Raw genomic sequence first — 26,948 nt, forward strand, 5'->3', positions numbered from 1 at the left:
ACGTCCAGTACCTACTGCTCGACGTAGAGGTCTTGAGGTTGCGAGAGTTAATAAGCCACCGCCACCTGTTCGGCGTGCACTTTGCATTAGACGGCAGAACTTCCTGTATGTCGCCTTTCCGACACTGCGTCTGTCGCGTCATGTTCAGGAGCTTGGCGATGATACCTGTTGGTACATATATGCTAGTGAACTGTAACAGCAAGTCCTGAAACGTCTGCGTTCTCAACTATGCACATTATGATAAATACAGACAGCCGTGGGACAGCTATGAGAAGTCCCACGATGTAGAGACACCCTGATACGGTGGTGCGATGAATTCCCGAGCACTCGATTGTGTTGCACAACTCCATTTCTAAGAACGTGATGCGTGGGTTCTCCAGCATGACCTGCACCACATCGGCGATGTGCGTTGCATTACTCACTACTGTTCCGGAACTGGTCCTCATGCCGGACGACATGCGGTCCTTCATGCACGTGTACACAGTCATGTGTGGTGGTGCATGCTCGCGGAACACCACCATTCTGCTGTAGGTCTCTGCGGAGGTTGGCAGCACCCTCGTTCCTGGGGGACCAAACCGTCCCGCACTGCCTTGTCGATAGATCTTTCTCTGGGCGCACACTGACAACGTTGGAATAAACTCTCTATGGCCTCAGTTGCCTGTGTGCCATAAAAACTCCAGTCATCGTCATCACCATCGGAGGAAACTCTGTCTTGGCCATTTGGCGACGGTCACTGTGTTGGTCACTAATGCCAAATGAAATGGCCCACCAATGATTTAAACGGAAATCCGTGTGATGTGTCCCCGATACACGCACCTGCTGCTGGACAGTTGTCTCTGCACAGCGAGCGAAAACAGAAGAAACCGAGTTGATCATGTAAGATGAGATTTATTACCACAACGAAATGCAACTATGCAAACAGTGTAAATAGCTAGTATTTTATGGAAATCAGATCCCTTTACCTTCCAGCACTTTCCTAGAGCAAAAATAACATTACATGTTATGTATATTTACACATATGTATAGTGTGTGAGTGTGTACTCCTGTAAAAATGTAAATATGTATATACTGCTTTTCAATGAAGGTGCTACCGTTTTCGAAGGAAAAATAATAATTAACAAAAGTATAAATTTGATTGCTGATAAATAAAATTAATCGCTAGTGCACGCAAAAACAGTAAAATGATTATGAGAACGCTAGAATCCTTTATGTTTCTATACAAACATCGACATTTCTAACATCTTTCTTTCTCGCATAAAACGTCTGGTGGGTGGGAACATGAAGGGCTTGCTGGATTTTTCACCATTCGAGGGGAGAAAAAAAAATTCTCCCAGGCCGGCTGACCAGTACTCGGTTTCAGGAAAAGCCCTGCCAGTAGTTGCACGACATCACAGCACGGGAATAGAACCAACTTCTGTATCACGCAGTCATATGTACAAGAAATACAATTCAATTCATCAGACACGTCGCACGTGATATGTGCACCAAACATCACTACAACAAGGCCTCTTTTAGGAAACCTATTGTTCCTTTGAAACGCCTTCATGTCGCAACACTCACAACAACAGATATTGCCAGCAGCACTGAAAGCCCACCCACCCCTGACCTTCTGGAATGGCTATCGAACTAATCTAGTACACGGGCTGCCCATATTTTCCTATAGGTGTGCTGTTCTCAGAGTAACTGTACAAATATATGGTCTCACGGCCACCGTCTATTACACCTTCGCGTGTACCTAACGTGCTGTACAATGGGTTTTTGTTCGTAGTTATGCCAAGCTCATCACAGACTCTGCCACGACCCCTCGCGGTCGTATTGACGATTAACACTGAACGAACCAATAGGAACTAAGAACTCCCTACAAAAGAAGGCTGGGATGGGCTATACAAACTAAACAAGGTCGGGTTCTACAAAGTCCAGGTGACACACCACGGGACCTTTGCAATGACGTGTCCGTTGTTAGATGAGTTGAACGGCACCGGAGCAACCATGTGTGTGGGTGTGACCTTCGAAGATCTCCCTTCCGCGCGTATTGCAGGGTAGTTATTGGCGAGGATAATGACCACTATTACACTTAGTGGTAAGCTCGTTGCCTGAAGAGGGCCGATATTTCCTCGATGCTCTTATTCTTTGTCTCCGGGACGTAGCGGTACGTAAGGAACCAGAAGACACACAGGAGAATCGTGAAGACGAGGAAGGTGTAGTGGCCCATGACGCTCTGTGAAAGAGAACAGACGTAATCTTTTAAAGGTCCTGAAGAAACCAATATGGGACTGATTTGGGACAGTAGGGCGAATGATGAGCCCTAACCACGACCTACTGGATTATAACGACCATGCCATAGGCACCCCTTCCCAGCGCCGCATTTTTGTAAGCTAGCGGTGGCGCTACTCATCGGCCCGGTTATTGCTTCCTCAATCTGTGTAATACTTTGTACTTCAACTTTTACCTTAGTATTTTTGCACTAGCGCTGGATGTCCCACGAGAGATGCTACTCTCTAAAGTTCATTATCATCATCATTCTATGCATTTTCATATAAGCTCTCGCTGTCGTCTGCTACGGTAGTCGTACGTCCGCTTCTGCGCGTTCGAAATTCAAATTTCTGTTGTCCAATCGTGATGGAGGTCTCGCGGACCGATGAGTGGCGCCCCTAGCGCAACGTGCGGACGGGCTCCTCATAGGTAGGTGTTGCCAATTATGACATGGTCGTTATAATCTAGTAGGTCGTGGTTTTCACGCGATTTTCACCCGAGCTTAGTAACAAGTACGGCTGTGTCCACGTCCCAACATGTTCTACATCGCCATGTCTAGATCCGCAAAATTTCCTAGCTTTTTCATGTGGCCTTCCGCAACAGTCCTGGGTCCGGATCTTGATCTCGCACTGCCCCAAGCGCCACGCGATGGCACGTGAGAACTGCTAAGACCACGACCTGGATAAACATTGCGACTGGCCTTGCCGCGAGAGCTCTTGACGAATCACGGGGGATGTGATGGAGATATATCTGGTTATGAAATATCGACAAGTTGAAGATATAGTCCCTGGTATTTCGCTTCATGCAAGCCAGCAGCAACCACTTTTGGCACCTTGGTCTTCTATTGCTCCACTGTGGTCCTTCTCAGCAATTCTCCACCGAAAATCACGTGACAAATCGGGATAATAGTCCCCATCTGCCTGGAATCCATGCCGTTTCTGTTCTTTCGTGAAACCTGCCCTGTTCACCTTACAGATACCCATATCGTGAAGTTGCATGGTGCATAATCGCCATCACTCTATAGGGACCAGGGGCCTAAACGGGACTAAGCGTCACTTGTACACAGCACCACAAGTCCAGACAGCCCCAGCACATATTGTGTGCCATGCAGAAGACGTCAGCTGTTGAAGGCTGCTGAAACATTCCACTTGTCAGGATCGTCAATTCCCCTCCTGTTTTCGTATCCCTCGCGCACTGTTGATTGCGATGATTGCAGTAAGTTGGTATACTAGGTGACCAACCAAGTAAGAATATTTGGGAGCTTTAGTAAATGATAAGCGCCCTCCGATTCAGATTCCGTATCGCTGATAGTCAATCAGATATCAGCAACGCATCAGATGTCAGCCACTCTAAAGAAATCGGGCAATTGGCTTATCACATTTTCGGAAACGTTATCGTGAAACCCCCTTCTACGTCCTCCTAAAACTCCCTATTACCAAGTGTATCAAGGCGACCATTCCATCTCGCTAAACGTCACGCCAAATACCGCAAACGAAAACCGTCCTATCGTCAAGAAAACACGAAGCACGGCCTGCTCTCGCGGCTACGTTTGTAAGGTACGATTCTTGATTTTTTCCACTGGGGAGAGTCACTCACCGTAAGTGGTAGGAATGCCAATCCTACAACAAAATTTGCGCTCCAGTTTACCCCCACTGCAATACTCGTAGCAAGAGGTCGGGCGCCTTGGCCGAACAGTTCTCCAACCAAGAACCATGGGATAGAACCTGGAACGTAATATGAGAACTCTTATATCTGTACAGTATTCTTTAGTAAGGGAGTACACCAGGTAAGCGCTCGTTAACCTACAACCAGACCTCAGGGAAGTGTTTCTTACCTGGACCAGTAGCAAACATGACGACAAATCCGATCACAGCCACGATGCTTACGTAAGACAGCCACGGGGCATCATCCTACATTGAGAGAGAGAAGGAATGGGGACAATAAATATCCGAAAATATTGCTAAGACAATGCGTTCCATGATGTCGTTCAAAGATCAGATTAATGGGATTTAACCCTGCAAGGGCAAACATCTTTTCTGCCAGGAAGTCTCAATGACACCTTCCTGGAGAAGATCTCCAATGCTGCCCAAGACACACAACATTTTGGCCCAATCTGGGTACAACCTGGGTACAATATTGGTCCAATATTGGGCCAAGATGTTGTGCTGCTTGGGTGTTCACTTCGACCACAAGCGCGAAGAAGAACGCATTTTTACGAGTTATCTGGGAAGCGCCTATTATTGAGCAGCTGCATTATGATGTGTTAAACGTGTTTAACCACTTCTTCGCTTCAACATTTGTTTGAAAGCTACAATATTATCCATTATTCTTGTTTCTTAGAATGGAAGGCAGGGTCAGACATCCACACAAACAACTAAAGAACCTTACCCTAAGAGCCAAACATAGCGTAAGGATGACAGTGATGACAGCCATGCCACCGAGACCCACAAGGTGTAGCGTCCGCCGTCCGGCCTTTTCGACAAGGATCAGCGATATGATGGTCATTAGGACGTTGACAGCACCCATGCCTAGCGTAGCTTGTGTTGCTACGTCAGGAGTAAGACCCGCAGAGAGGAAAATGTCCGTTGAGAAGAAGATTGCCTAGGGAAAGCAAGACATTAGTGCTTCTGCTGGATGAAAGGTGATATTACAGCGATATGGCGTATGTTTTTTTGACCGACACTGCGTCATGTTTTTTTTTTCAAGTTCTCTATACTCTGAGACAGCCTAAGAGCTACAGTAAAAGATGTACAGGGTTCGCCAAGACAAAGTACGGGACTTGTAATGAAGATAAAATGAATAAAATGTGCGTCTAAGTGCTCTGTGCACTAAGGCGAAGATGCGCGCCTAAGCCAATGGAAATGTCTTTAGTATTGTGGGCGGAGCTGACCTGTAGGAGTTAACTTTGTCTCGAAATATAGTTCGCCTGCGTTCGTAAATTCAGCACGTGGAAACTTTGTGATAATTTACAGCAGGTTCAGTATCAACATATTGGTAGATTACGAGGGAAGGCAGATGTCTCTGGACGTGGTTAACCTAACGTGTATTTGTGCGAGTTCGTTGTGTGCGAGAGCTCTGAACGTCAGTGTACGTTCTAACAAGGTTCGACTTACGGCAAAGTTGAACTTACAGCGTTGATGCCAGATAGTTGTTGAGAGAGCATGACCATGACGGAAATAGCGAGCGGTATCCGTAGAGTCATGTTGTGCATCATTTCGTACAAGGTAACCTGAAACAGGAAAGAACCACACTGTTAGAAGCATGAACCTTTGATATCAAGCGATGTGTGAGTCTTTTCATCAACGCCGACGCGTTCGCGTGGAACTTTTCAAAAACAAAAACAAAATGCAGGAGCATTAACAGAGCGAGTGTTTGGGCTGGTTGGTACATGTTTCAATTAAAAACAATAAAAAACCCCAGTGCTGGGTAGTTGAAAGACAGAGAATAAATTTCAGTTTTTTAATTGCGTCTAACTACCTACTACCGTAACATTACGTAACTGCATACGCACATATGTAAAAAGCGTCAGGTGAGCTCTCCATTGTCAAGCTGTAGGTCGCACTGTAAATCACTTGACTCAGAGCCACCGGTATACTATTCCAGACACTCTTAAGGCAAAATGACTAAATTGGGGGCAATTATATCTTCTAGTTCTCTAATTAAGATAAGTATTTAAAGAGATTGAAACGTTCAAACAATTTATTTCACTAAAAAGACAAGCTTCCTGACGGACTCCTCCTTCATTGGGTGCACCTGATGAAGGACGGACTCCGTCGGAAAGCACCTTTTTTTATTAAAATAAATTATTTAAATGTTTCAATCTCTTTAAATACGTATCTTATTCACTTGCGAGTGCTAGACTTTTCCCATTTTCTCAGTTGTCTCTCGACGTAAAACCCCCAATTATTATTAAATTACTTTTCCCATTTTCCTGTTAGTCCTCTAAAGAGTATTTACTACAATTGTCCCCATTTTAGTCTCTTCCGGGCACGAAATTTCCTGCCAATTCATGCCTGCTGTCACGTTTTCTTCTCCGTGCACGTGAACCTTGCATTTCTGTAACCGGTCTGGAGCCAAGGTCACTTCGTTCACATAATCCCGTCCACACTCTAACAAAGCGGCCGTTCACTCCAGCCACAGAAGCCCGTACGGACCCCTTATTCCCTCCTGGCTGTTGACCTACAATTCACATGAACTGTTAACACGTCGTACCCCTTTAAATACCATGCCAATGACGAGGACGGTGCCCAGAAGAATAACAGTCTCTGTTCGAAATATCGGCGGCTCCTGTCCTGAGGCAACTCCCTTCGTACCCCTTTACCGGTTCGCTGGATTTCTACCCATCGACAACATGGAATGTTGCTTGTCCCCCAAGAGGGCTAACTACTTCGTGTAATAACAGATGTAATATCTTCCAATGGCCTTGTAGGTCCACCATAGAATAACAAGTCCATGGCACGGTTCTAGCTGTCTTTGAGCATTTCTTAACGCGGATAGCTTACCCGTGGAACAAGTTTGATCGCTTCGTACTCCGCTCTCATCTCGTCCATTTCGTCATGGACTTCAATAGTACCGCGGAGCCACGTAAGGGATTGTTGAGCTGCCACATCACGACCCTGGTTGATGAGGATGTACTTGGGAGACTCCGGACACAAGGGCATGGTGGCCAGCATGAAGATGCTCGGAGCCAATGTCATGGCGAAGAGGTACGGCCACCTGTCCTCGGTTCCGAGGATGGACGAAAGACCAAGGATGTTCGACACCAATATGGATATGGTGACCACCAGCTGCAACGAGAATGGGTGCCTTGAGAACCATGTCCATATAAAGTGACCTTGACGATGTTCATCATGGTTACAAGGCGTCAGATAGGAGGCATCGAGCCACGAGCGTACGAGTGCCCCAGTGACCGACCTGGCAACCACTCCGCGTATTTTAACTCTGCAAATCCTCCCGTACACGTGAAAAGAAAAATCCCGACATTGGGAGTGGTTAAGTATGGTTAACAATTCATACGGGCTGCTATACGACGTAAATAGGAGATTTTGCGTTGAACCTCTTCGGGGTGTCTCGTGGACTTTTTTTTTTTTTTTTGTGCATGTCTGAATAACAACTAAAACTGTAAATGTCTAGTAGACTTCCAAATTGAGATGTCTACTAAACATCTAAAACGGTAGAGGTCTGGTAAGAACACACAGACCTTCTTACCAGACCTCTACGGTCCAGAGGCACCCTCGAGAGGTTCCACGCAGCGCTATCTGTGTGTTTTCGTTTTCTTGTTATTGTTATTTTAGCGCTTTTAGTAGAATGCATTGCTGCTAGTTTTTGTGATGCTGTGCGTACGCTACGCAGAATGCAAAACTCACTTGATAGATGGTGCCGACGGATCCTCTTATGTGTAACGGCGATATTTCTGTGAGGTACATTGGCGCCAGACCGGCGTTCAGGCCAGAATTAATCCCGACGAAGAATCGGCCGATGATGAGCATCTCGTACGATCGCGCCACCTTGGAGAAGCCCATGAAGATGGCGGCGAATACGACGAAGACGTTGTTGAGGAGAAGGCCCCCTTTGCGGCCAAAACGCTCAGCGACGAAGGCAGTCAGGAGACCGCCCAGCATTCCACCCACGCAGAAGATGGCCACGAATATGCTGAAGATGATTTTGACCGTGCCTTCCCCGGGGCTTTCTTCGAAACGGTGGCCGTAGGTGTCGGCGATGAAGTCTTCCACCAGCTTCTGAGGTGCGTTGACGACTCCAGTGTTATAGCCATGTTGGAAGGCCGAACCTAGCGCTGCTGCTGCGATCGCGAAGACCAGGTTCTTTGTCAAGCCCTGCGGAGCAAAGCGGGGTTGTCTTTAGGCAAAGTGCATGAAAACTGCAGTGTAGAAGCCACAGAAGTCCTGTAAGAACTCTGAGACAGGACTTTTGTCTGAACCCCAGCATTAAAAAAAAAGAAAAGAAAAAATGTTGAGCGTTTAGTCACAAAATATAGACGTAGCCAGTGCAGTAAGGATGCCCGTGACCTGCTCACACCACGAGGGATGGTGCTGCTCACTTCATAGCGAGGTCCGCGACTCTGTCTATGTGTATATGCTAAGGCACGTACAGACGCAAATGTTATCGCTATATACAGTTACTTTCAGAGGGTGAGGAAGCTTATCCGGGATACCGGGCCGTTGAAAAGGGAGAAGGTTTTCGGCATATAGAGTTACCTTCACACTGCAACGGAGCATATCCGGAATACCGGCATTGATGACAACGTGGAAAAGTGGTGACTGGGAACGTCATATTGCGGCATCTCGGAAATGTGGGTTCTATGAAATGCACAGTGTAGTCGCGGCGTCAAGATATCTAAGCACTTGCAGAGCAACGGACAGGGAACACTACGTGACGCGAGAGGAATGAATAATACCTTCCGAATTCAGCCAATCGTCTAAACCTAACAGGCTGTAGTGTCAGTCTCGGTCACACGCCATTCCTGAACTGCTTCGTGATTCAACCGCAGCATCAAGGAACATCGCAAAAAAAAAAAAAAAAAAAAGAAGAGGAAGAAAAAAAAAGAGAGAGAAATAATGTCCTTGCAGTTGTTTGCAACTTGCAGGTGCAGTGATCGATAAATCTTTACTGTAATAATCGGAAGATATATCCTGGTAGACCTGACTCAACTTCTGCGACCCACCTTTTATCTCTGTTTCTATGTATTATATTTATTTTATCTATATTTATTTATTGGCATGGAGCAAAGGGAACAAGCAACTCATTCCATTTCGACTAGAATGTGCTGCGTTAGAGGACGCTGGTCTGCCATAAGTGCTATATATCGAAGGACCTAGAAATGATCGCGGTACTTAGAAGCGAATAACACGTTTTAAGCACGCCTTTCGAGCATTACCGACAAACATCATGCGACACCGCATTGAACGAATTCTCGGCACGCGTTCTGTTTTTCTTCTAGAAGACGAGGTGCTAATTCCGGTAGTAATTCCAGTTCATTACGGAAGCAAAATACCTGGAAACACTTCGTCCTCTGCAACCAGTGTCGCAAGTTTGAACTAAGGCATCTTTGGCAGACGAGATCAACCTACCGTTTCAAGCTATCCCGCCACAACATCCTACAAGGTCGCAGAGAGAGGAGAGCAGGTTGCGCTTACCGGTAAAATATTCTGACGACGTGTTAAACTGCTCGGAAGGCTACAAACGAGACGAACGTTCGCGACGTCTGGCGTCTACATTTCGCTGAGGCAGCAGCTGAGAAAAAGAAAAACTTCGCCGAAACAACGTGGGCAAGACATCTTGACACGTGTGATGGTGGCAACCTGACGTCAACGAAAACGTTCTCACAATCGCTTTCGTCTGTCTCTTCTGTAGGGAGAGTTTCAAAATCAATTTGTGAATGGAAAGGGAAAAGTTGATTGCTGAAGAATATATTTGCCACAAGAAATTGCAGTGCTTCCTGTGAATCTCCAGGAAACACATGGAAGCCAATATCGTGTTCCATATATCATGCAAAAAGCGCTCTTCCTCTCTTTGTGCTGAACAAACGGCTGCAGGTTTCTGTAACTATATACGCTGCCCACGTTTGCTCGGTATTCGCCTGCAGTATAGTGTCTTGACCTGTTCAATAGTGTCTCGTAGTATAGCGTCTTCCGAAAGATTTTCGTTATAAGAAAATTTATTAACGTCACCGATCGGCTGGTTGCGCTGCTGGGACTGCCTCTACTTCAATATAATACATGTTATACAGTAACTGTACAATATAGTTACACAATGCTATGCACAGACTATAAACTAATGTTCGATTTCGCTGCCAAATTGGTTAAAGCATGTCTGCGCACTTTAGAAGCATCACCTCGGTGCCGCATCAGCAGATCCATAATTGGGTTGGTTTCCTTTGGCGGGAAGCGGCGACCGAGGTCAAAGGGGCGATCCACCAGGCTTTTGTTTACATAGTGCCGAACAGTGTCAGGGGCCAGTTGCCCTGATTCCTTGTGTTTGCGTTATAGCAAACACGCTTATGCAACAGCAAAACATGCACGCGTGCCTCATTCACGCGGGGAAAACTTTACGTTAAAAAAGAAACGGCTCACTCACAGCTCTTCGGATATATGGCATGCTGTATTGTCCTCGCTCTACACTACAAGGAGTTCGTGGTCTTCGACAGATCCCGCTGCAGCGACGCCCGGCACGGTTCACCTTGTGCGCCCCACGCGGCTGCCTCACCGTGGAGGCGCGCCGCGCGGAGCCACCGCATTGGCCGAAAGGCGTGACGTCACAGACACACCACTAGCATCTGGGTTTACGTCATCTACGTGCTATTTATTATTCTTTGCGGCACGGTCCTATTTCCTTCTCTATACCAGTCCTTTCCGCTGCTTCCAGACTTGGCTGCCGCGAGTGGCTCCCATTTCAAACGCGGCATCGCATGGAAGTTGCACTGGAGATAGGTTGCTAGACTCAGCACTGGCTAGACGACTCGTGTCGCGCTGGGTGAGTTGTCGTCCGCCGCGTGAAAATTGTGAAAAGCGCGAACAGAAGAATTTTTATCGCAACTGCGGAAGTGCTCCAAATGCGACGTTCTTTGGAATGAAAAGTTGGAAGGAAAGCGTGATAACGCTCATGATACAGACAAGTCCTGGCGGAATAAATATTCTGTATCGTCTGGTGACCCGAAATTATGTGAGGGTCATGCTTTTTTTTTGTATGAAGGTCTGCACAAATTTTCTGTGTGACGCCTGCAGCGTAACCAAAATACCAGTTTGCTAAACAACATCAAGCAAACTGCGGTCACACCTAGACGTTATCAATTTTGGGTAGTCGAATCTCGTGTGCGTTAGTTCATTAATTTATTTTTGCTACAGGCTTATAAGAAGCATGTCTTGCAGCTGACTGACTGGTGTGACCCACAGGCCTTCGACAGGCTTTAAACTACCCATGATAAAAAGTACAAAAACGTATAAATAAATTGCGAATCAAATGTTATGTTGTTTTGAGACCAAAGTACGGCAAGCTCTCTTGAAAAGCACATGTTTTGGAAAATATTTTTTTGGTGAAAGTAGGCTTGATCGTCTCAAGTCCAGACGATATTCTTGTGGTCTCACGTTTCATTCGTGGCGAAGTGAACCCAGTATTGCGAGTATCAGTAGATTAGGATCACTTCATGAAAAGGATAAGATAAAGAAAGCTGTCAAATCAAATAGCAGTAACGTGATATTAGTCACTTCACAACAACGAGGCGACTGACTTATGGTTTCAGAACGGTTATCGTGAACAGTGCACGCTCTCATCTCTCGTCTGTGGCGGCTTGCCGCTGGAACGGTTGCTGACGCAATCTTGCCTCATTTTGAGCTCGTCACATTCTGCTTCTCCTTTCTGTTTCGCTAACCACGCCTGCTTGAAGACTGTATCTTTCCATGACACCGTTATTGCGGCTCGTGTGCATGAGTACCAACCCACGCGTCGTCTTTATGACGCTGTTTCATCCTGCTTGTATCATAAACGCAGCACTCATTCACTGCTCCAGAAGTATCCCCAGATCTTACCTACCTGTTAGAGATATTACCTACGGGTGTACCTCGAAATAAAGTGATCGAAATCACCGTTCCAAAATCAACTACTGTAAATAAATGTTATCTGACTATAAAATGTGCGGTCACGCGCGGGAAACTTAGAATAACCTGGACATACAAATGCAAACACCGAACTTCTACTAACCTAACAATAAACAACCAACGTACTTTTCGTGGGCTGAAATACAGGTGGCAGGTAGCCACGACTCGTTCGAGGTCATTGACCTGCGCAAAAGTTTCACTGTGGGGACCTTGAAGTTCGTTAGGCACAAGCCACCAATGACAAAAAGAAAAAAAAAAGGAGAAAGAGTGAGAGAGAGGCCACCACTGTTGTGCAACTAATTGATTGATTGAAGCTGGAATTCTATGACTTCCACTTTCGCTGCCTATTGCTTCCCGCTCCAAAATGAATAATTTTTCTTTTCTTTTTTTTTAAAGCAGTGCAGTATACTACTAAGAAATATACGAATGCACTGTAAAAAGGAAAACACTCTTTCACACATCAAGACACCACCAATGCACTTGCACCTGCAATGCAAATAAAGAAAAAAGAAAAGAAACCTCCTAAACACGACGGGCGGAACGGCCCCTGGACACCCACTGTCCTCATCATATATCGGATAAAGAAGATACAAGCATGTAAGGAAATAGGGCACTGCCTGGCAGCGCGTCAAGACGCAAAAAAACGAAGGAAAAACAGAACGCAACACTGCTGCAGCGGCATGTCTGCAGGTTTTCAGACAAGTCGCATGCTCGAACGCTGCCGATCCCTTTGCGATTCTGTGGACGGCAAGGGTAAAAAGATAGATGGCCGGTTGTCTGGCAAGCGGCCCAGATGGGCCGTTTACATCTTTTATGATGACCCCGGCGTTATCGACGGTGAAGGCCGTTTCGAGCTTTCCAAAGGGATTCGAAACACATTCCGTTCATCTTGCCACTGTGCCTGTGGCCCTTGCACTTTTTATTGTGGTGGACGGTCCCTTTCATGAGGGAAACGGCGTGAGAAGGAAAGGATTATGTCTATGAGGAAGAGGGCGAGGTATTTCAGGAAAATATAACGCGGACGTCATGACCTATGACGTGTACCTGACTTTTTGTGGAGCTTATGCGAGTCAACGCACCTGAAGGTGTCCCCTCGAAAGTAGCTAGGAAAAGTAGGGTATAATATTCGCCACTCCAGCTACCTGTAGGGGCGCTCGCGTCGTCTTCAAGATGGCAGAGAAAAGAATTATTGCCGACTGTGAGCCGAGAAACTCCATCGCACACGAAGAGAGCTTGCCGCAGGTTCGGGTCAGCACGAAACGTATACCGAAACATACTATCATTCATTGAGTGCTTCTGCTGGGGTCCGCTAGATGGCGAGCAGCCATTTGGCGAGGCGAGGCTTCATAGTATACCGGTACTCTACTTATACTACAAAAATGCTCGGAACAGGTCTCCACCAGCAACTTTACCTTATCTGAATAAGAAAAGGAGGGAGTGGTGTAATAGTACGGTTCTATGAACAGTGGTACTTCACCGGAAGCGACTAGGCCCGACTCCGGGCTGGTCAAATGTGCTCCGCATGCACACGAGCATGTTGCACCCGCCACTTTTCGGCAGATTCAATCCAGTCCATAGATGTTCGTCAGTTATTTGCATTATTTGCATGGATAATTGCAGCTCTCAGGGATTGAAGACAACAGCAACGAGTACATGAAGTGATGAAGAATGTGGAAATTTACCACTTCATTTGTGACTCTGACACTCCTATCCTGTAACGTGCTACAAGTATATAAAAACAGTGAAAATGGAGCTGCCGTGCTCCGGTTCTGTAGTATTTTTGCACAAAGTGCTAAGTATTTTGGGGTGTTATGATTCCCCATCCCCGGAGCAGAAGCCGAGATGCGGGCAGATCGCTCGATAAACACAAAAATATTGACAAAGAGAGAGAGAAAGGAGGAAAGTCTGCGCCCTTCCTTCTGACCAGAAAAGTGCGTGCGATATCGAAAGACAAATGAGCTGGAGTGGAGAATAGCATATGCCACCCCCTCCCCCGACAAGCCCTTCACCTTTCCCTTACACTCCTCCGTGAAAGCGACCACGCGGCGCCGCTTAACACCCTCTCCCATCGACGCCATCATGTTCGCGATGAGATATTCATAATCATAACAGATCAAAACAGCCACCGACAGTCGCTTTGCACACGTGCGAAGTCAATCATGCGGAAATTCATTCATGGGAAGCCATCGAGGTTTTCTGATGCACTCATCACTGCACACACGTGCACGATATGACCTTTTTTTTCTTCTGCCATCTACTGTCCCTGAACTGATTATTACTGAACAATCATTTAACCGTAAAGTAACAGGGTAATTTAAATGCACGTTTCTTTCGCAGAATCTACCACGATTGCCTGCATTGTGGTCATAGTCTACAGACAGTTCTTCTGTATACAGTAATGACACTGACAGCAGCAAAGTACAGCCTCCATTACCTCTAACTAGAGCGCATCCATGGGGATACAGCTATTTCTAATGACTCTAGATACTGCATACCCTCAAAGGGGGTGGCTCCATGGTTATGTTAAATGGTTTGTCAGAATCCTTCCATTGACTGCGCTGTCTGAGGTTTGCCCTGGAGTTTCTTACAGACTTTCCAGACGAACGTCGGCACATTTTCCCTTTCTGCCGTCCTCTCTCCATCTGTCCACCACTTATAGCCACAGTCGATTCGCGGTGCTAAGACATAGAATCGACTATAGCGCCAGAGGAACCTGACCGCACCTTCTACCTCATGTATAGGATGTAACACTTGTAAGGGACCACCCCGTGTAGCGACACTGGTCACTGTCCCTGCTGCACTTGAGGACGTTTAAATTGCAGAAAGATACATTAGAGCTCCCGTGGGAGAGACGTCAGAATGGTTACGAAATCAAGCCGTCGTCGTGACCCTGAAATCTGCTGCTCCTTCCTGACAAATATTTTCTGTTGACAGAGGCGTGCCAGAAGAACTGACGTGTGGGAATCTCTCTCTCGTCATTTTCACTCGATCCCCCTCTCGAAGAAAATATTGCGTAACGTGTGCGTGGGGACGATAGTTGATCGGAGGGCTGCCAGCCTGCCTATTATACCACGCACAGAAGCAGGTTCTGACAAATTAGCTTTTTACTTTTACGTAACCTACTATGTCGTCACGCCTGAGTCCAAAGTGTGAATGCCGGGAACGTGGTAAAAGTTATGGTAAAGTTTATGTAGCTTCCCGGAAACATTCATCTCTTTCTGCTGCGAACGTGTCATGAAATCGACGCTTGACTTAAGTATTATTGGTTTTTCCGAAACACAGAATTTAACCGTTTGGGGAAATGGAATGCCTACCGAACACGACATGCAGAACATCACATCAGGTTGTTGGTAACTATTCCACGAATCTGGGGAGACATGGACAAACGGACAAATGAGGCTCCTTGTGCATATATACCCACAGATTCAGGGAAGTGTTCGGCAACAACTAGCTTACACCAGCTTCCTTGCATTCTGTTTCAATGTTCTACAAAACGCTCATCAGTCAGTGTTACAGTGCAGTGCTTATAGTATTTGCATTATAATCTCAACAGCCACTATGTCTAGTAGTCATTCATGATAGCCTTTCATGACGGGCATGATCATGATGGGAACAAGAAAGTAGCCAAACTGACAAATTATTTTAAGTGGTGACGCTAAGTGCAACTAATAGGCAAGAAAGTGTAATGTATACAACATTGCGTACATACTGGACGGTCGTGGTCTTCTTCGGACGAACGTCTTACTCTGCTCGCAGCCATGCTGAATAATGAACTTGGCCCTTCTTATGGGGGCTCGAGGACAAGGACTCGTATTATCGACCAGGACATGCTCGTGACTTTATATTTGTCTCTGTAGAACATGTTCGAGCTCCGTGCCATTTTCGATATGTTGTACACATACACGGAACGAAGTGGGGAGAGGGGGGGGGGGGTAATGTTGCACGCTCTTCGACGTACGCGGCCGCAACGGACGCATTAGTTTAGTTTAGCGGACAGAAAGTAGGACGGGGACATCGTCTTTTGTGATGAGAGAGCTAGAACTTGGATCTGGGGATAAGAAATAAGTGAAACAAGCGAGGAAAGGCGAAGCACTATGAACGTTTAACAGAATGAAAGCTCTGCTATTGTTTACCACAGGCATGGGCGCCGCCATGATTTTTCCAGGGGGGGGGGGGCATGGCTGAATGTTTCGGAGGTGCATCATCTGCTCCCGCAGATACAAAAGGCTCAGAAACCTTACGTTTCTGGAAGCCAGCGGGGAAAGGGGGGGGGGCAACGCACCCCTCCCCCGTGACGGTGCCCATGTCCACACGTCACTAAGGTACAGGTCGCGACAAAAGTTCACGCGAGAAAAACAACGCGGTAGTTTCGGTATCGCACATTCAAGCGATATTCCAACATCAAGGAAGATTCGCGTTCTTGCTTTTTTTGTGTTTTTCTGACGTTTTAGTACTATACTTTTGAGTGGAGTAGCGCCGTAGCTGTATTCCGTTACTTAGTTTTCGCAGATGGTACTACACTGGTAGCCATCCTTGTGAGAGGCTTTGAAGTTTGTTGACTGTGAGTTCCTTCAGTATCTTCCTCATTCATCCTTCCTTTCTTTTCCATTTTCTTTCTCACTCTTTCCTTTTCCCCCCTTACGACTGTACCTGTACTTCAAGACCACCACAACCGTTCCACGTCCATCACCACCCGATCTCCAGACCGTGCGAAGGATGTTAATCCACCTTCCGCATCGACCGAGACTACCCAAGATATACCAGTGTCTTGTCGCGAAGGCTCAAGAGCCTCCCTGCAGCTTGTCAGGGCAGCGAACTCACTCATTCACCAGGTGACTGTATATGCTCGCAGGCATCACGTTTTACGACGGCCAGACAGTTCTTTGGCTCATTCTATAGGAAGTGATCACTTCGTTGAGGCATCCCAGACTGAGAGCTCTCCACCTGAGTGCGTAGGCAAACCGGTGTAGATTTACTGTGTCTGGTGCAGTGCAGACTGTGAACGTCTTTCAGCTACGCGAGACGGGTTCTTTTTGTGACGAGACGAATAAAATTACGGTGCAAATACCTGATTATATAAGGAGGGAACAAGTGTGAACTACAATAACGTGCAAGTTCATTTCCTGTCCAGTCTTTCTGCTTTCTTTTTTCTTTTTCTTTTTTCTGTACTGCTTCTAAAGCGTCGGGCCCAGTGTTATACGCATGCAATGTGGTTGCCGCCGTATGTGTCAGAAGTACGGATTCATTTCGAATACCTAGTACAGTGTTGCCCGTAATGTTTAATTGTAATTTTCTAATTAACTGCACCGTCGATTGGAATGAAACTTGCACAGTTTTTGTCCTGGTGGCTTGGACTATCGAATAGCCACACTAAATGACATTTGATCGGTGCTGCTTTACAGTACCTTTAAATTCATTGCGTCCGTGAATTCAACGTATGGCGCAATATCAAGTAAAAGTATTGGGCTGTCTGAAATGGAAAGAATAACCGCGCACGCATCAACAAATTATTTCAGTGTTTCTCCCTGGACTGATGTCTTTTCCTCGCAATAATAACTGTAGTCCAAGCATATAGTCCAGTCAATTGAAAGCTAATCGAAGTGTGTTCGTTCTCACAAGCACGTGCCGCGGTGACACGGCGTACTAAAAAAAATAGGTTGTCTTTCCTAAGTATGACGAAATGGTGCCACGTTTCGCTATCAGGTCGTATAACTTCCACGTAACGCAGCTTCGCGATATGAAAGGCTACAGTCATCAAAGTTCGACATTTCGCTGCGAAGAAGGGAAATTCCAGACGCATCAACCGCTTGCAACGAATTCTTCAATACCGGCTCGCGTGACGTAGTGGTTATCTACTTCTTTTATGCCGTGTTAGCACCGCGAAGCAACTATGACTATGAGCGGCGTACAGATGTCGACAGATGGAGAGAGGGCAGCGGGAAGGAGTGGGGGACAGAGAGGAGGGGGTTATTATGCGTCCTGGGCCGACATCAGGGGGAATTGTACCGACATTCGTCTGGAAAGTCTTCGGGAAACCCAGGGAAACCCCCAGACAGCACAACAGGCAGAAGGATTCGAACCCACTACCTCCCAGTCTTCAGCACGGCCTTGGCTAACCAACAACGAGTGGGGAGCCTTAACCCGCTCGGCCATGCCGCTGGTGTAGTGGTCAGCACGATCGTCTTGCACGGCGAAACTAGGAAGTGACAGCTGACGCCGGTCCCAATCCTGGCACCGGCTGTACCGTCTGAGGGTTTTCTTCTGGGTTTTCCGGCTGATTTTCCTGTCCCCCACTCCTTCCTGGTGTCCTCTCTCCGTGTGTCCACGTCTGTGTATGCAGCTTATAGCCACAGTTGCTTCGTGGCGCTAACATGAAATAAACTTTAAAAAAAATCTTCATTGTTGCACTCTAAACAGTGAAGTGTCTATTAATTTTTCACAGAAAGATGACCTCTCCACCTTTTGAGTGTGCTTTCGACCCACCGGTATAAAGAACCGTTAGTGCATATGGTGCAGAGACGCTAGCAGTCCCTCTGACGTCGTGCCACGCCATTGTGCTTTGCTCGTCGATCCGTGAGGCGCGTACACACACGTCGGCAATATGGATGACGCCTCGTAAATTACGCTATAATATCTCGGTCGGAACTAACGAGCCTAAATATCCTGTTCGTCTAGAAATATCTTACACTGCGTTCCCTAGCACTGCTGGCGTGAGTGATGAATATTAGAATATTTCGACTAGTATATGGAGGGGGAAGCAGTAAAAGCATTAACGACGTGAGGAGCAGTTACCTTCTTGTCAGCTAATTATTTGTTGCCCACGCGTCAGGTTTTTGCCTTCATGGGTTGTCAGCTTCGATGTCAACTATACCGAGGTTACCTGATTATCCTAACGTTCTGGCATCCACGAATGAAACTAGGTCGCACAGAAAGCTAGAGCTGTAGGAAGCATCGAAGTTGACAAGGAAGGTCCTGCAGGTTTCTGTCACTCTTCAAGGCCCCCACGAAAGAAATGATGATGATGACATGGGGAGTTTCATCGCTGGGGAGCAGTACTCCACCTAATTACATGTGAGACATAAGATGAGTGATCTGAGGATGGTATCATTTGAGGACTGACTAGGGTACCCTCAAAACGAGGACGAAACGAAGAAAAAGGCTTCGAAAGGAACACCCAGGGTCCTTGGGGAAATAGAGTAGAAGTATTTGAAGACAGGGTTCTGATGGTGTACCAGGACAGGCAGTAGCACAAGAAAATCAACGTTGGTACAAACAACATGAAATTAAGAAAGAAGGAAGTCACTGAAAAAAAGTTTAGTCAGCTGTAGGACTCGAACCCACATCTTCTGGATTGCCGGTCGAGAGGTTCGAGTCCTGCAGCTGGCTAACCTTTTTCAGTGACTTCCTTCTTTCTTCATTCATTGTTCTTAGGCACTTGAGGCTTCGTGTGGTTGTCCTTTGTTCTGTGTTCCAGCCTGAGAACATCAATTTCCAACATAAAATTATCCGGAGACCACCCTCTAAGTACGAGTATTCAAAAGGTAAAAAAAAAGCGCATCTAAGAACGAAACTGGCTTAGAGCAAATCTAAAGAGGCTTCGTGGACATGAGCACCACGATTCCAACCAGCCCAGACGAGTATCTGCAAGTTCGTTGCACACTGAGCAACACGAGACTCATCTGCAAATGGGCCAGTGACCGCCTGGCCGCCGTCCGGATGTAGTGGGTACAAGGGTCGACCAGACAGAGTCACGTGTGGCTTCTTTTACCCGGGTCATCCTTCACGAGGAGCACCACGTGACCCCCCGCCCGATGAAAACAATTTCTCCACCGCGCACATCCACCCGAACCAACCCAACTCCAGATAATGTTCTCTTGGAGTCGGAAGAAGAGAGCCATTCATTAATCAAACTGTCGTCGTGCGCTATTCATCTTCCCCGAGAAAAGGTATACCCACCAGGAGCCGCACCTTTCGGAGGTACATTCTCGGCGCTGTGTTTTTCTATATAGCGGCACGGTTTCTTAAATTGTGCTTCGGAGTCATTATGTTTGTACATTCCAACGCGATGGAGCGAACCCAGTTGCCAATATGTAAGTCGAGGACGGCTGAGTCAAGGCAGGGAGCACTGCGGCAATTACGAGGCGGCATTACGTTGCTGCCATTTAGTGTGCGTGGGGGACAGGGCTGGAAGAACCAGATTCTTCTTTCGCACTCTGAGAGTGTCTACAGGAGAGTCGAAGCGGGATTTGTTTTGAATCTGTTGGCTGGTACCGTAGTGTCGGTAAGCGAGGAAGAGATGACTACAGATCGCACCTTGGTTTGCGGAGGTAATGCGGAGGGAGAGTTAGGGGCTGAAGTTTGGTGGCCTTACCATACCGGCATCAAATCATTGAGGGAAAACAACCGAGGAGGCACCCTATAGGGTGCATTCGAGAGGAGAGAACACAGTGGGGAAAATTTCGTATGAACAGGAGACTATAAGCACTCTTAAACAGATCTTAACCAACCATCATTGCGGACGATAGTGTTCTGTTCCTTGACTTGTTGAAAACCAGAGGCGTATACTCCTTTTTATGACACTTGTGCAGCTATGTTACCTCTAACAAGAAGGCGTATGGCATGTGCTTTCCACAAATCAGCTGCCACTCTGTGCAGTGGTTGGCCGACAGCGTGCTATGTGGTGAAGTCCTGTTTTAAGACTGGGATTGGGAGGTACCCGGGTTCTAATTCCGGTGCCGACTGTGCTGGCTGGCGTTTTTCCTGGGTTTTCCTCGGACGCTTTCAGGCATATGTATAGGCACAGTTCCATAAGAAGTCTGCCCAGGACGCACATTCCCCGAGGGCTTAAGCCGTGACGTTGCCCACCTCTGTAAGGCCGACAACGGGGATCCCTTTCATCACCACCAGAACCAGATAACCTGTTTTAAGGTGTCTGTAGATTTACGTTTTGAAGCCTTGTCAGAGTCGCGTTACCTCAGAGGCGAATGTATTGCACACGTCATTGAGGCACAGTACCGACACATCTATCCAGGAGTACCGGAAGCTGAACTGCTCCAAACTGCTAAACCGAAACCGAAACCGGAAGCGCTGAAACCGAAATAGGCTGTTACGTCACGTAGCTGTCACGTTCAACTTCAGTTTTTTTCGTAAAACACATGAAACACCTTTCTCAGTGACGTCAGATTGGTTTGTGATGAAGTAGCCTCCTCACAGATTCCAAGGTTGCAGGTTCGAACCCTTCTGAAGTGCCCCGTGTGTGTTTTCTCTCGGTCGCGATATCGATGCACACCTGGGAATCCATTGTAAATCGGAACTAAACAACGGTACCAGAACTTTGCGACACTGCAAAGAGCGACGTGGAGCTCTGAATAGTGAATCAAAACAACGGTAGGAGGCACGTGATTATCCTGTGATAACAGCATATGATGGCCTACTCCGCAGACGGAGTACGGCACTCCGAGGGAAAGTCCGAAACGGGAAGTGCGACTTACATGTGCGCTCTATGTAATCAACAGCACGCACACCTGAGAGAGCGAGACAGCGAGAGGGAAGAACCACCAAAATATTTTGGAGAAAAAAAAAAAAAAACTCTCTTGAAGGTGACCTTGAACCCTCAAAATCGATAGGCGTACGTGTCTGCAAAAGCAGTTCTTCAAAACAACGCTCTCCCATTATCGATCCCTGCGTAGCACACCCTCGCTCCTGATTGGCTGCCAGCAGACGCACCCGCGTGACGTACCGCAACGTCACGGGACTGCCGCTTCATCGATCCGCCATTTTCAAGGGACGCGAGTCACTGCTTCGCAGGGGGAATCCTGTAGTACCTCCATGACAATAGGCGACGTCTGCATAGAGATGGTCGCGCTGGTATAATGCTTTCAAGCGTGAAAGCTCGTTTCTTGTCTCGCCGCAATCAAATATACCGGGTGTTTCACGAAGGTTCATTTTCAGTGAGCATCCCTGTGACCTCGACCAAGAACTGAACAGTGAGCAGCTTATTTGCATACGCTCATTATTTAAATGAAGCTCCTAACTTTAAATTTCATTTCGGACGCGTGCAAAACCTTCACCGAAAAATGTAAAAAAAAAAGAAAAGAAAGAAACGCATCGGCACTTAGTGATTTTTAGAGTACAACTCTAAATTGGTTTCTGTTTTATACATTTCTTGCGCGGAGCAGCGTACAAATGCTCTTTTTCACTGAGCTATCCAGCTGCCAATTACGTGTTCATCTGCCTGGTTCACACGCGGGGGTGACGGAAGATAAGGAACCGCCGTAGAGCGCCCTTTATCGTGACGATGACGAATGCACCGAAGCGTCTCTTCTGTCTGTTCCCTATCTTCATCACCCCCGCGTGTGAACCAGGCGGATGAACACGTAATTAGCAGCCAGATAGCTGAGCCAAATAGCGCATTGGTACGCGGCTCCGCGCAAGAGATATGTTAACCGAAACCACTTAATTACTCTAAAAATCATTAAGCGTAGACGCGAGTGTTCTTCTGGAATATTTGTCGCTGGAGGTTCCGGTCAGTAAAACAGAAGTTTGGAAAGCGTCCGAAGTAAAATTTAGGAGTTCGAAGCGTAATTTAGTTAACGAGAGTATGCAAATGAACCACCTGCTGCTAAGTTCTTGGCCGATGTCTAAGGAATAACAACTATATATAAAAAAAAGCCTTTCGATAGCGCTACCTGTTTACGAATTATTCAGCTGGGGGACTTTCGTGAAACACCCTGTATGCTGTTACGCTTGGGTAAACCAGTGCATGACAAGGTGTGGGACTAGTGCGAAATGAACTTAACTTTTAATTTACTTTTCGAGGAATGAAAAGCATGCGGATACACGTTGAAAGACTCTGATGCACGCCGTTGGTCACGTGCGTTTTGGCCGCGTTAAGATATGCAAGTTCACACCAACTCATATATTGAGGCCAGTGGCACATCTGCAATAAAAAAAAAAAAAATACCTAGCAACTTTCGTAGTTGCTTGTACGGCGGGAGTGTCCGTATCCTGTTTACGCTGTTTTTTACTCTACGCAAAAAATGACATCGCGTAACCTAGTTTCTTTGAATGAATGGCGTGCAGGAGTAGGAAATCCAGAAATGGAAAATTGACTGCTAATGACGTCACTGTTAGATGGCCGCAACGAAAGGATCGATTACTCATTACAATTGTAATTCCTGCCACTTCTCCTCGCTTACCCCTTTTCTTGTATGAATTAATGTTTGCTTCCCTGATTTCCTGATAATTGGATTATGGAGGGCTTTTGCTAATTAACGTTGATCATGTTATTTCTACTCGGAATGGAAGCTACGAAACGTACACGCTAACGTCTAACACCGGAACTATAATACAGAAACACATTAAAAATTTATGTAAGCCGAGTGTCGGTCTCATCACTTCAAGGCCCACATGAGCAGTCTTTTCACTCAATCGTTGGGCATTATTACATTTCCGTACCGCTGGAAGCACTATACATCTGCATAGTCTACGAGGGCCTTCCAGATTGCAGCTGTTATGTGCGGAATTGTTGAGTTAATTTTGGACGTCGCGTGCGACGAGTGCTTTTTTTGCCCCACCCGAAGCCTGTCGTAGTATAGCCATCTAAAAAAAATCCACTCCCCTGAGGTTCCATGCTCACTAAGACTGAAAGGAGGAAGGGTTCGTATAGGCATGTGGGAGCTTTCCCCAACAGGAAGTGAGTAGGTCACAGTGTGTAAGCTGCAATGTTGAAGGGGTCTCCGCACCTGAAGAAAGGGCGTATTGTTCGGTGCAAAGAACTTCTAGGCCCACACCTCACTGTACCGGCCTCGTGCCTATACCAATGTTTATTATCGCGTAGTCGGAGATATTTGAAGTTTTCGACTCTGCTCTTCGGTACCTTTGAATACTTTAATGATACCAGAATTAATACCACAAGTACGGAAGGTATGGCATTCAGTACGCTCGGTTCATTTAAGATCGTAAACCTGAAGATATCCGTTGATGGTGTTGTATCCTGGTTTCAACACAAAACACCATACTGCAACATAGCTTTTATTCCGGCATATAGCAAAAACTTCACAACGGCAAGCAACTTATTGTTGGCGGAACTCCTTTGGATATTTAATTGAACTGGAGCAACCACATTTCATTTCTCACCACACGAACGAAACGAGTGTACAATAAATGCAGTTAAATTTCATTCCCACTTACGTGAAATTTGTGAACACTTTACTTGCTGGTTCAAATTCTCTTTTGTGCGAGGGCTGTATTTACATCTTTTTGCAAGATGGTCACCTTAGGAACAATTGTAACATTGATACGGTTTGAAAGACACTCGCTTGCTTTATGCGGTTTTCCACAACGATAACATTTTTGCAGCATTGCATTGCTTGCAGTCCGAGGCTTGCGTTTACCTTGCTTCTGTGGTGACCGTTGGTTCTAGAGTACGCTGGCATTTTCCACAGCGTGGTCCGTGGCTGCCGGTGCACCGCCGATCTGAAGTGCCTGTCGTTTCGCAGCTTCCATGGCGTATAGGAAAGTCTGCACACCTTGTCGAACGTCTCTTCGCTATCCTCCGCGACTAGAAGACGGCACCGGCTCCCAGTTGTTGCTCAGCCCTGCGATGAAGCAGTCTCGTAGCGCTTCTTCCAGGAGGTTGCCGAAGTTGCATGGCGGAGGCGAGAGACTTCAGAGCGACCAGAAACTCACTGATGAACTCGCCTGCCTTCACGTTCCGAACGCTTCGGGGCGAAGTGCTGCTGCAGCTGGGATACAATTTCTTTGTACGTTGCTTCACCCGGAGTTTTGACCAAGAGAATACTACGTATAAGCTTCATTCCCGAAGTCAATCAGAAATACCTTCGACTTGTTGTCTTCTGGTATGCTGTTCGCCGCAACGTAAAGTTCGAACCGCTCTACGTACACGTCAAACGCAGATGTAACCGGATTGAAGTCCTTCAGCTGCTCTCCCATCGTCTCACAAAAGGCGTGCGCAGTTGCCTTTTGGTCTCCGTTCCTCGACGTAGTCATCCAATCCTGGTTCGCCACTGTTGTGCCCTGGCTTCAAGACAGACCTCCATGCTGCAACATAGCCTTCGTTCCGGCAGACAGCAAAACGCTTCGCAACGGCGGCCAGCCGAAAGAGAACATTGCAGTTTACACACACGCTTTTATGCCATCAGACGGACAAAGCCAACCAATGGAAACAGCGTAAACAGAAGCAGTGATCCCCAAAGGTCATCACGCGCCAGCACGATATCTGTTCGCATTTTTATCCGTTATCATGTCCGTTATCAGCTCACAACAGGTGTCATTACCAGGAAGCTACGAAGACTTCTTTTGCTGAAACTTTTATCTCCCCAAGCAGCACAGTGTACTGAAAGTCGAGTGCAATAGGGGTGGACGGTATGTGTCTTATCAATGTTCTCTAGTTTCACGAGCCTGTTCAAGGCCATCCACCTACCCGTCCACCCCTATTGCACTCGACTTTCAGTACATTGTGCTGCTTGGGTCCATTGAAGAAAGAGGTAACCACCAGTCCTGCTGCTGTACAGATTGCGAATACATTTCCCCGAGTTTGTGGAGCACAAAGGACAGACACATACAACCAACTCATCCGTCAAGGGTCTGTCCCTTGTCTGTTCCCCAAACTCAGGACAGGAAAATGTATTCACAATTTTTGTCTCCACGCTGTATGAAGCAGGTATGCAAATGATCTCGTGCTGTAACGATATTACTTTCAAACGTCACAAGCTCACCTTGGCCCCAAAAAATGAAAACGACGGTCGGTTTCGTGACAAAGCTCTTTTTAAAGATCGTTTCCAAGTGGAAGCCATTTAACGGGAAGGAGACAGTGACCTTTCTCGATTCTCTTGAATATTTCTTCCTGCATTGTTTGCTTTCACTCGTAACGCTATGCGTGTGCGTGCTTAACGGGCGGTAATTACCTTTCCGACTCTCAAGTTCGCGTTTCCAAATGACTTGCTAAGTGCGACACACATAGAGGATAGCTTTGTGTGAAGGGTAAAATATAGGCACTGCCGCAGGATAGGATGGATTTGATGTAGGCAAAAAAGAAGAGATGTTGGAGGACTCGTTCCTTTCCTTTTCTATATCCTTTCTATATCCTTCGCGGGCAATGAACTTGTGGTTCGTGTTGAGGTGGATTGATGGAGATATCGGAGAATATAATAAATGACAACAACAACAACGACGACGAATCATTGGCGATCATAGCTGCTTTGTAGTGGGCTGTACATTTAATCATCTGTATCGGTAAAGATTGCAAATCTGCACTGCAAATTTGAGCATTACGTTTCATATTTACTTAAAGAATACACTTTTGAGCTGCTACATTTTCTAACCCATTATTCCACACACACACACATGCGACCACGCACACATACACACACACACAAACAAACAAAAATGGCATGATGATGTGGTGGGTCATTCATCTTGTGGAAGGGATGAGCAAGGGATGATGATGATCATGGAAAGGTGTCCTATTAAAGTTCGTTCATTAGTGCGGTGCTGGAGAGGAACTGTTATACCAACGCTCTTTGTAACATTTGTAACATATATACATTGTAAATGTGATCTTTCTTGCTCTTTATGATCTATATTATGATTATGGTCTTTTATAGTCCTATCCTTATAGTAATTCAACTCATACACTCAACAGCAGCAGCTTTTATGTCAAACTATACATATTGCATTCTCACAAATAGTGTAGATCCTTCGCTTGCCAACGAATTAATGGAACAGGTGAGCATCTTACAAAACGGCACATTCGATCAGTATTACCGCGCAATGCTCTATACCAAGAAACTCTGGACTACAAAGTAGTGGACGTGCTGGAGAATGAAACAACGTGTTATGTAGGCACGTAAGTAAGTGGAATAAAGTAGGTGCAGCGCTTGCTTGTGTAATGTCGGGTGAAACGTGTGAAGATGTTACGCAGCCCTTGCGTGACTTCCCATAAGAAATGCAGCCGAGTTGCACGCTGCGCCACTGTACTGCTTTGTGAAACTATACACAGTTCAGCATGTCGCGTGTGCCTGCTTAAAATGCGATTGGAACGACCTTAAACGATAGATGTAT

At 46.5% G+C, this 26,948-nt stretch overlaps 1 protein-coding gene across 3 annotated transcripts in view; it reads right to left on the minus strand.

Annotated features, from left to right (window-relative positions):
• Positions 1-868: 868 nt before the first annotated feature.
• LOC135369811 (solute carrier family 2, facilitated glucose transporter member 1-like) overlaps positions 869-26,948 on the minus strand; it is a 46,440-nt gene continuing 20,360 nt past the window's right edge. For 2 of the 3 annotated variants that reach the window (XM_064603350.1, XM_064603352.1), the window contains exons 2-8: positions 7,620-8,087; positions 6,756-7,040; positions 5,384-5,482; positions 4,642-4,854; positions 4,088-4,163; positions 3,850-3,977; positions 869-2,218 (exon numbers count right to left, since the gene is read on the minus strand). In XM_064603350.1, the coding sequence (XP_064459420.1) occupies positions 2,075-2,218; positions 3,850-3,977; positions 4,088-4,163; positions 4,642-4,854; positions 5,384-5,482; positions 6,756-7,040; positions 7,620-8,087 (1,413 nt within the window). In that variant the 3' untranslated portion in view covers positions 869-2,074. Of the gene's footprint in view, positions 2,219-3,849; positions 3,978-4,087; positions 4,164-4,641; positions 4,855-5,383; positions 5,483-6,755; positions 7,041-7,619; positions 8,088-10,347; positions 10,672-26,948 lie in introns of those variants that run through there. The other variant, XM_064603351.1, reaches the window with a different exon arrangement.

The sequence above is a fragment of the Ornithodoros turicata genome, chromosome 10 (genome assembly GCF_037126465.1).
Source record: "Ornithodoros turicata isolate Travis chromosome 10, ASM3712646v1, whole genome shotgun sequence".
NCBI lineage: Eukaryota > Metazoa > Arthropoda > Arachnida > Ixodida > Argasidae > Ornithodoros > Ornithodoros turicata.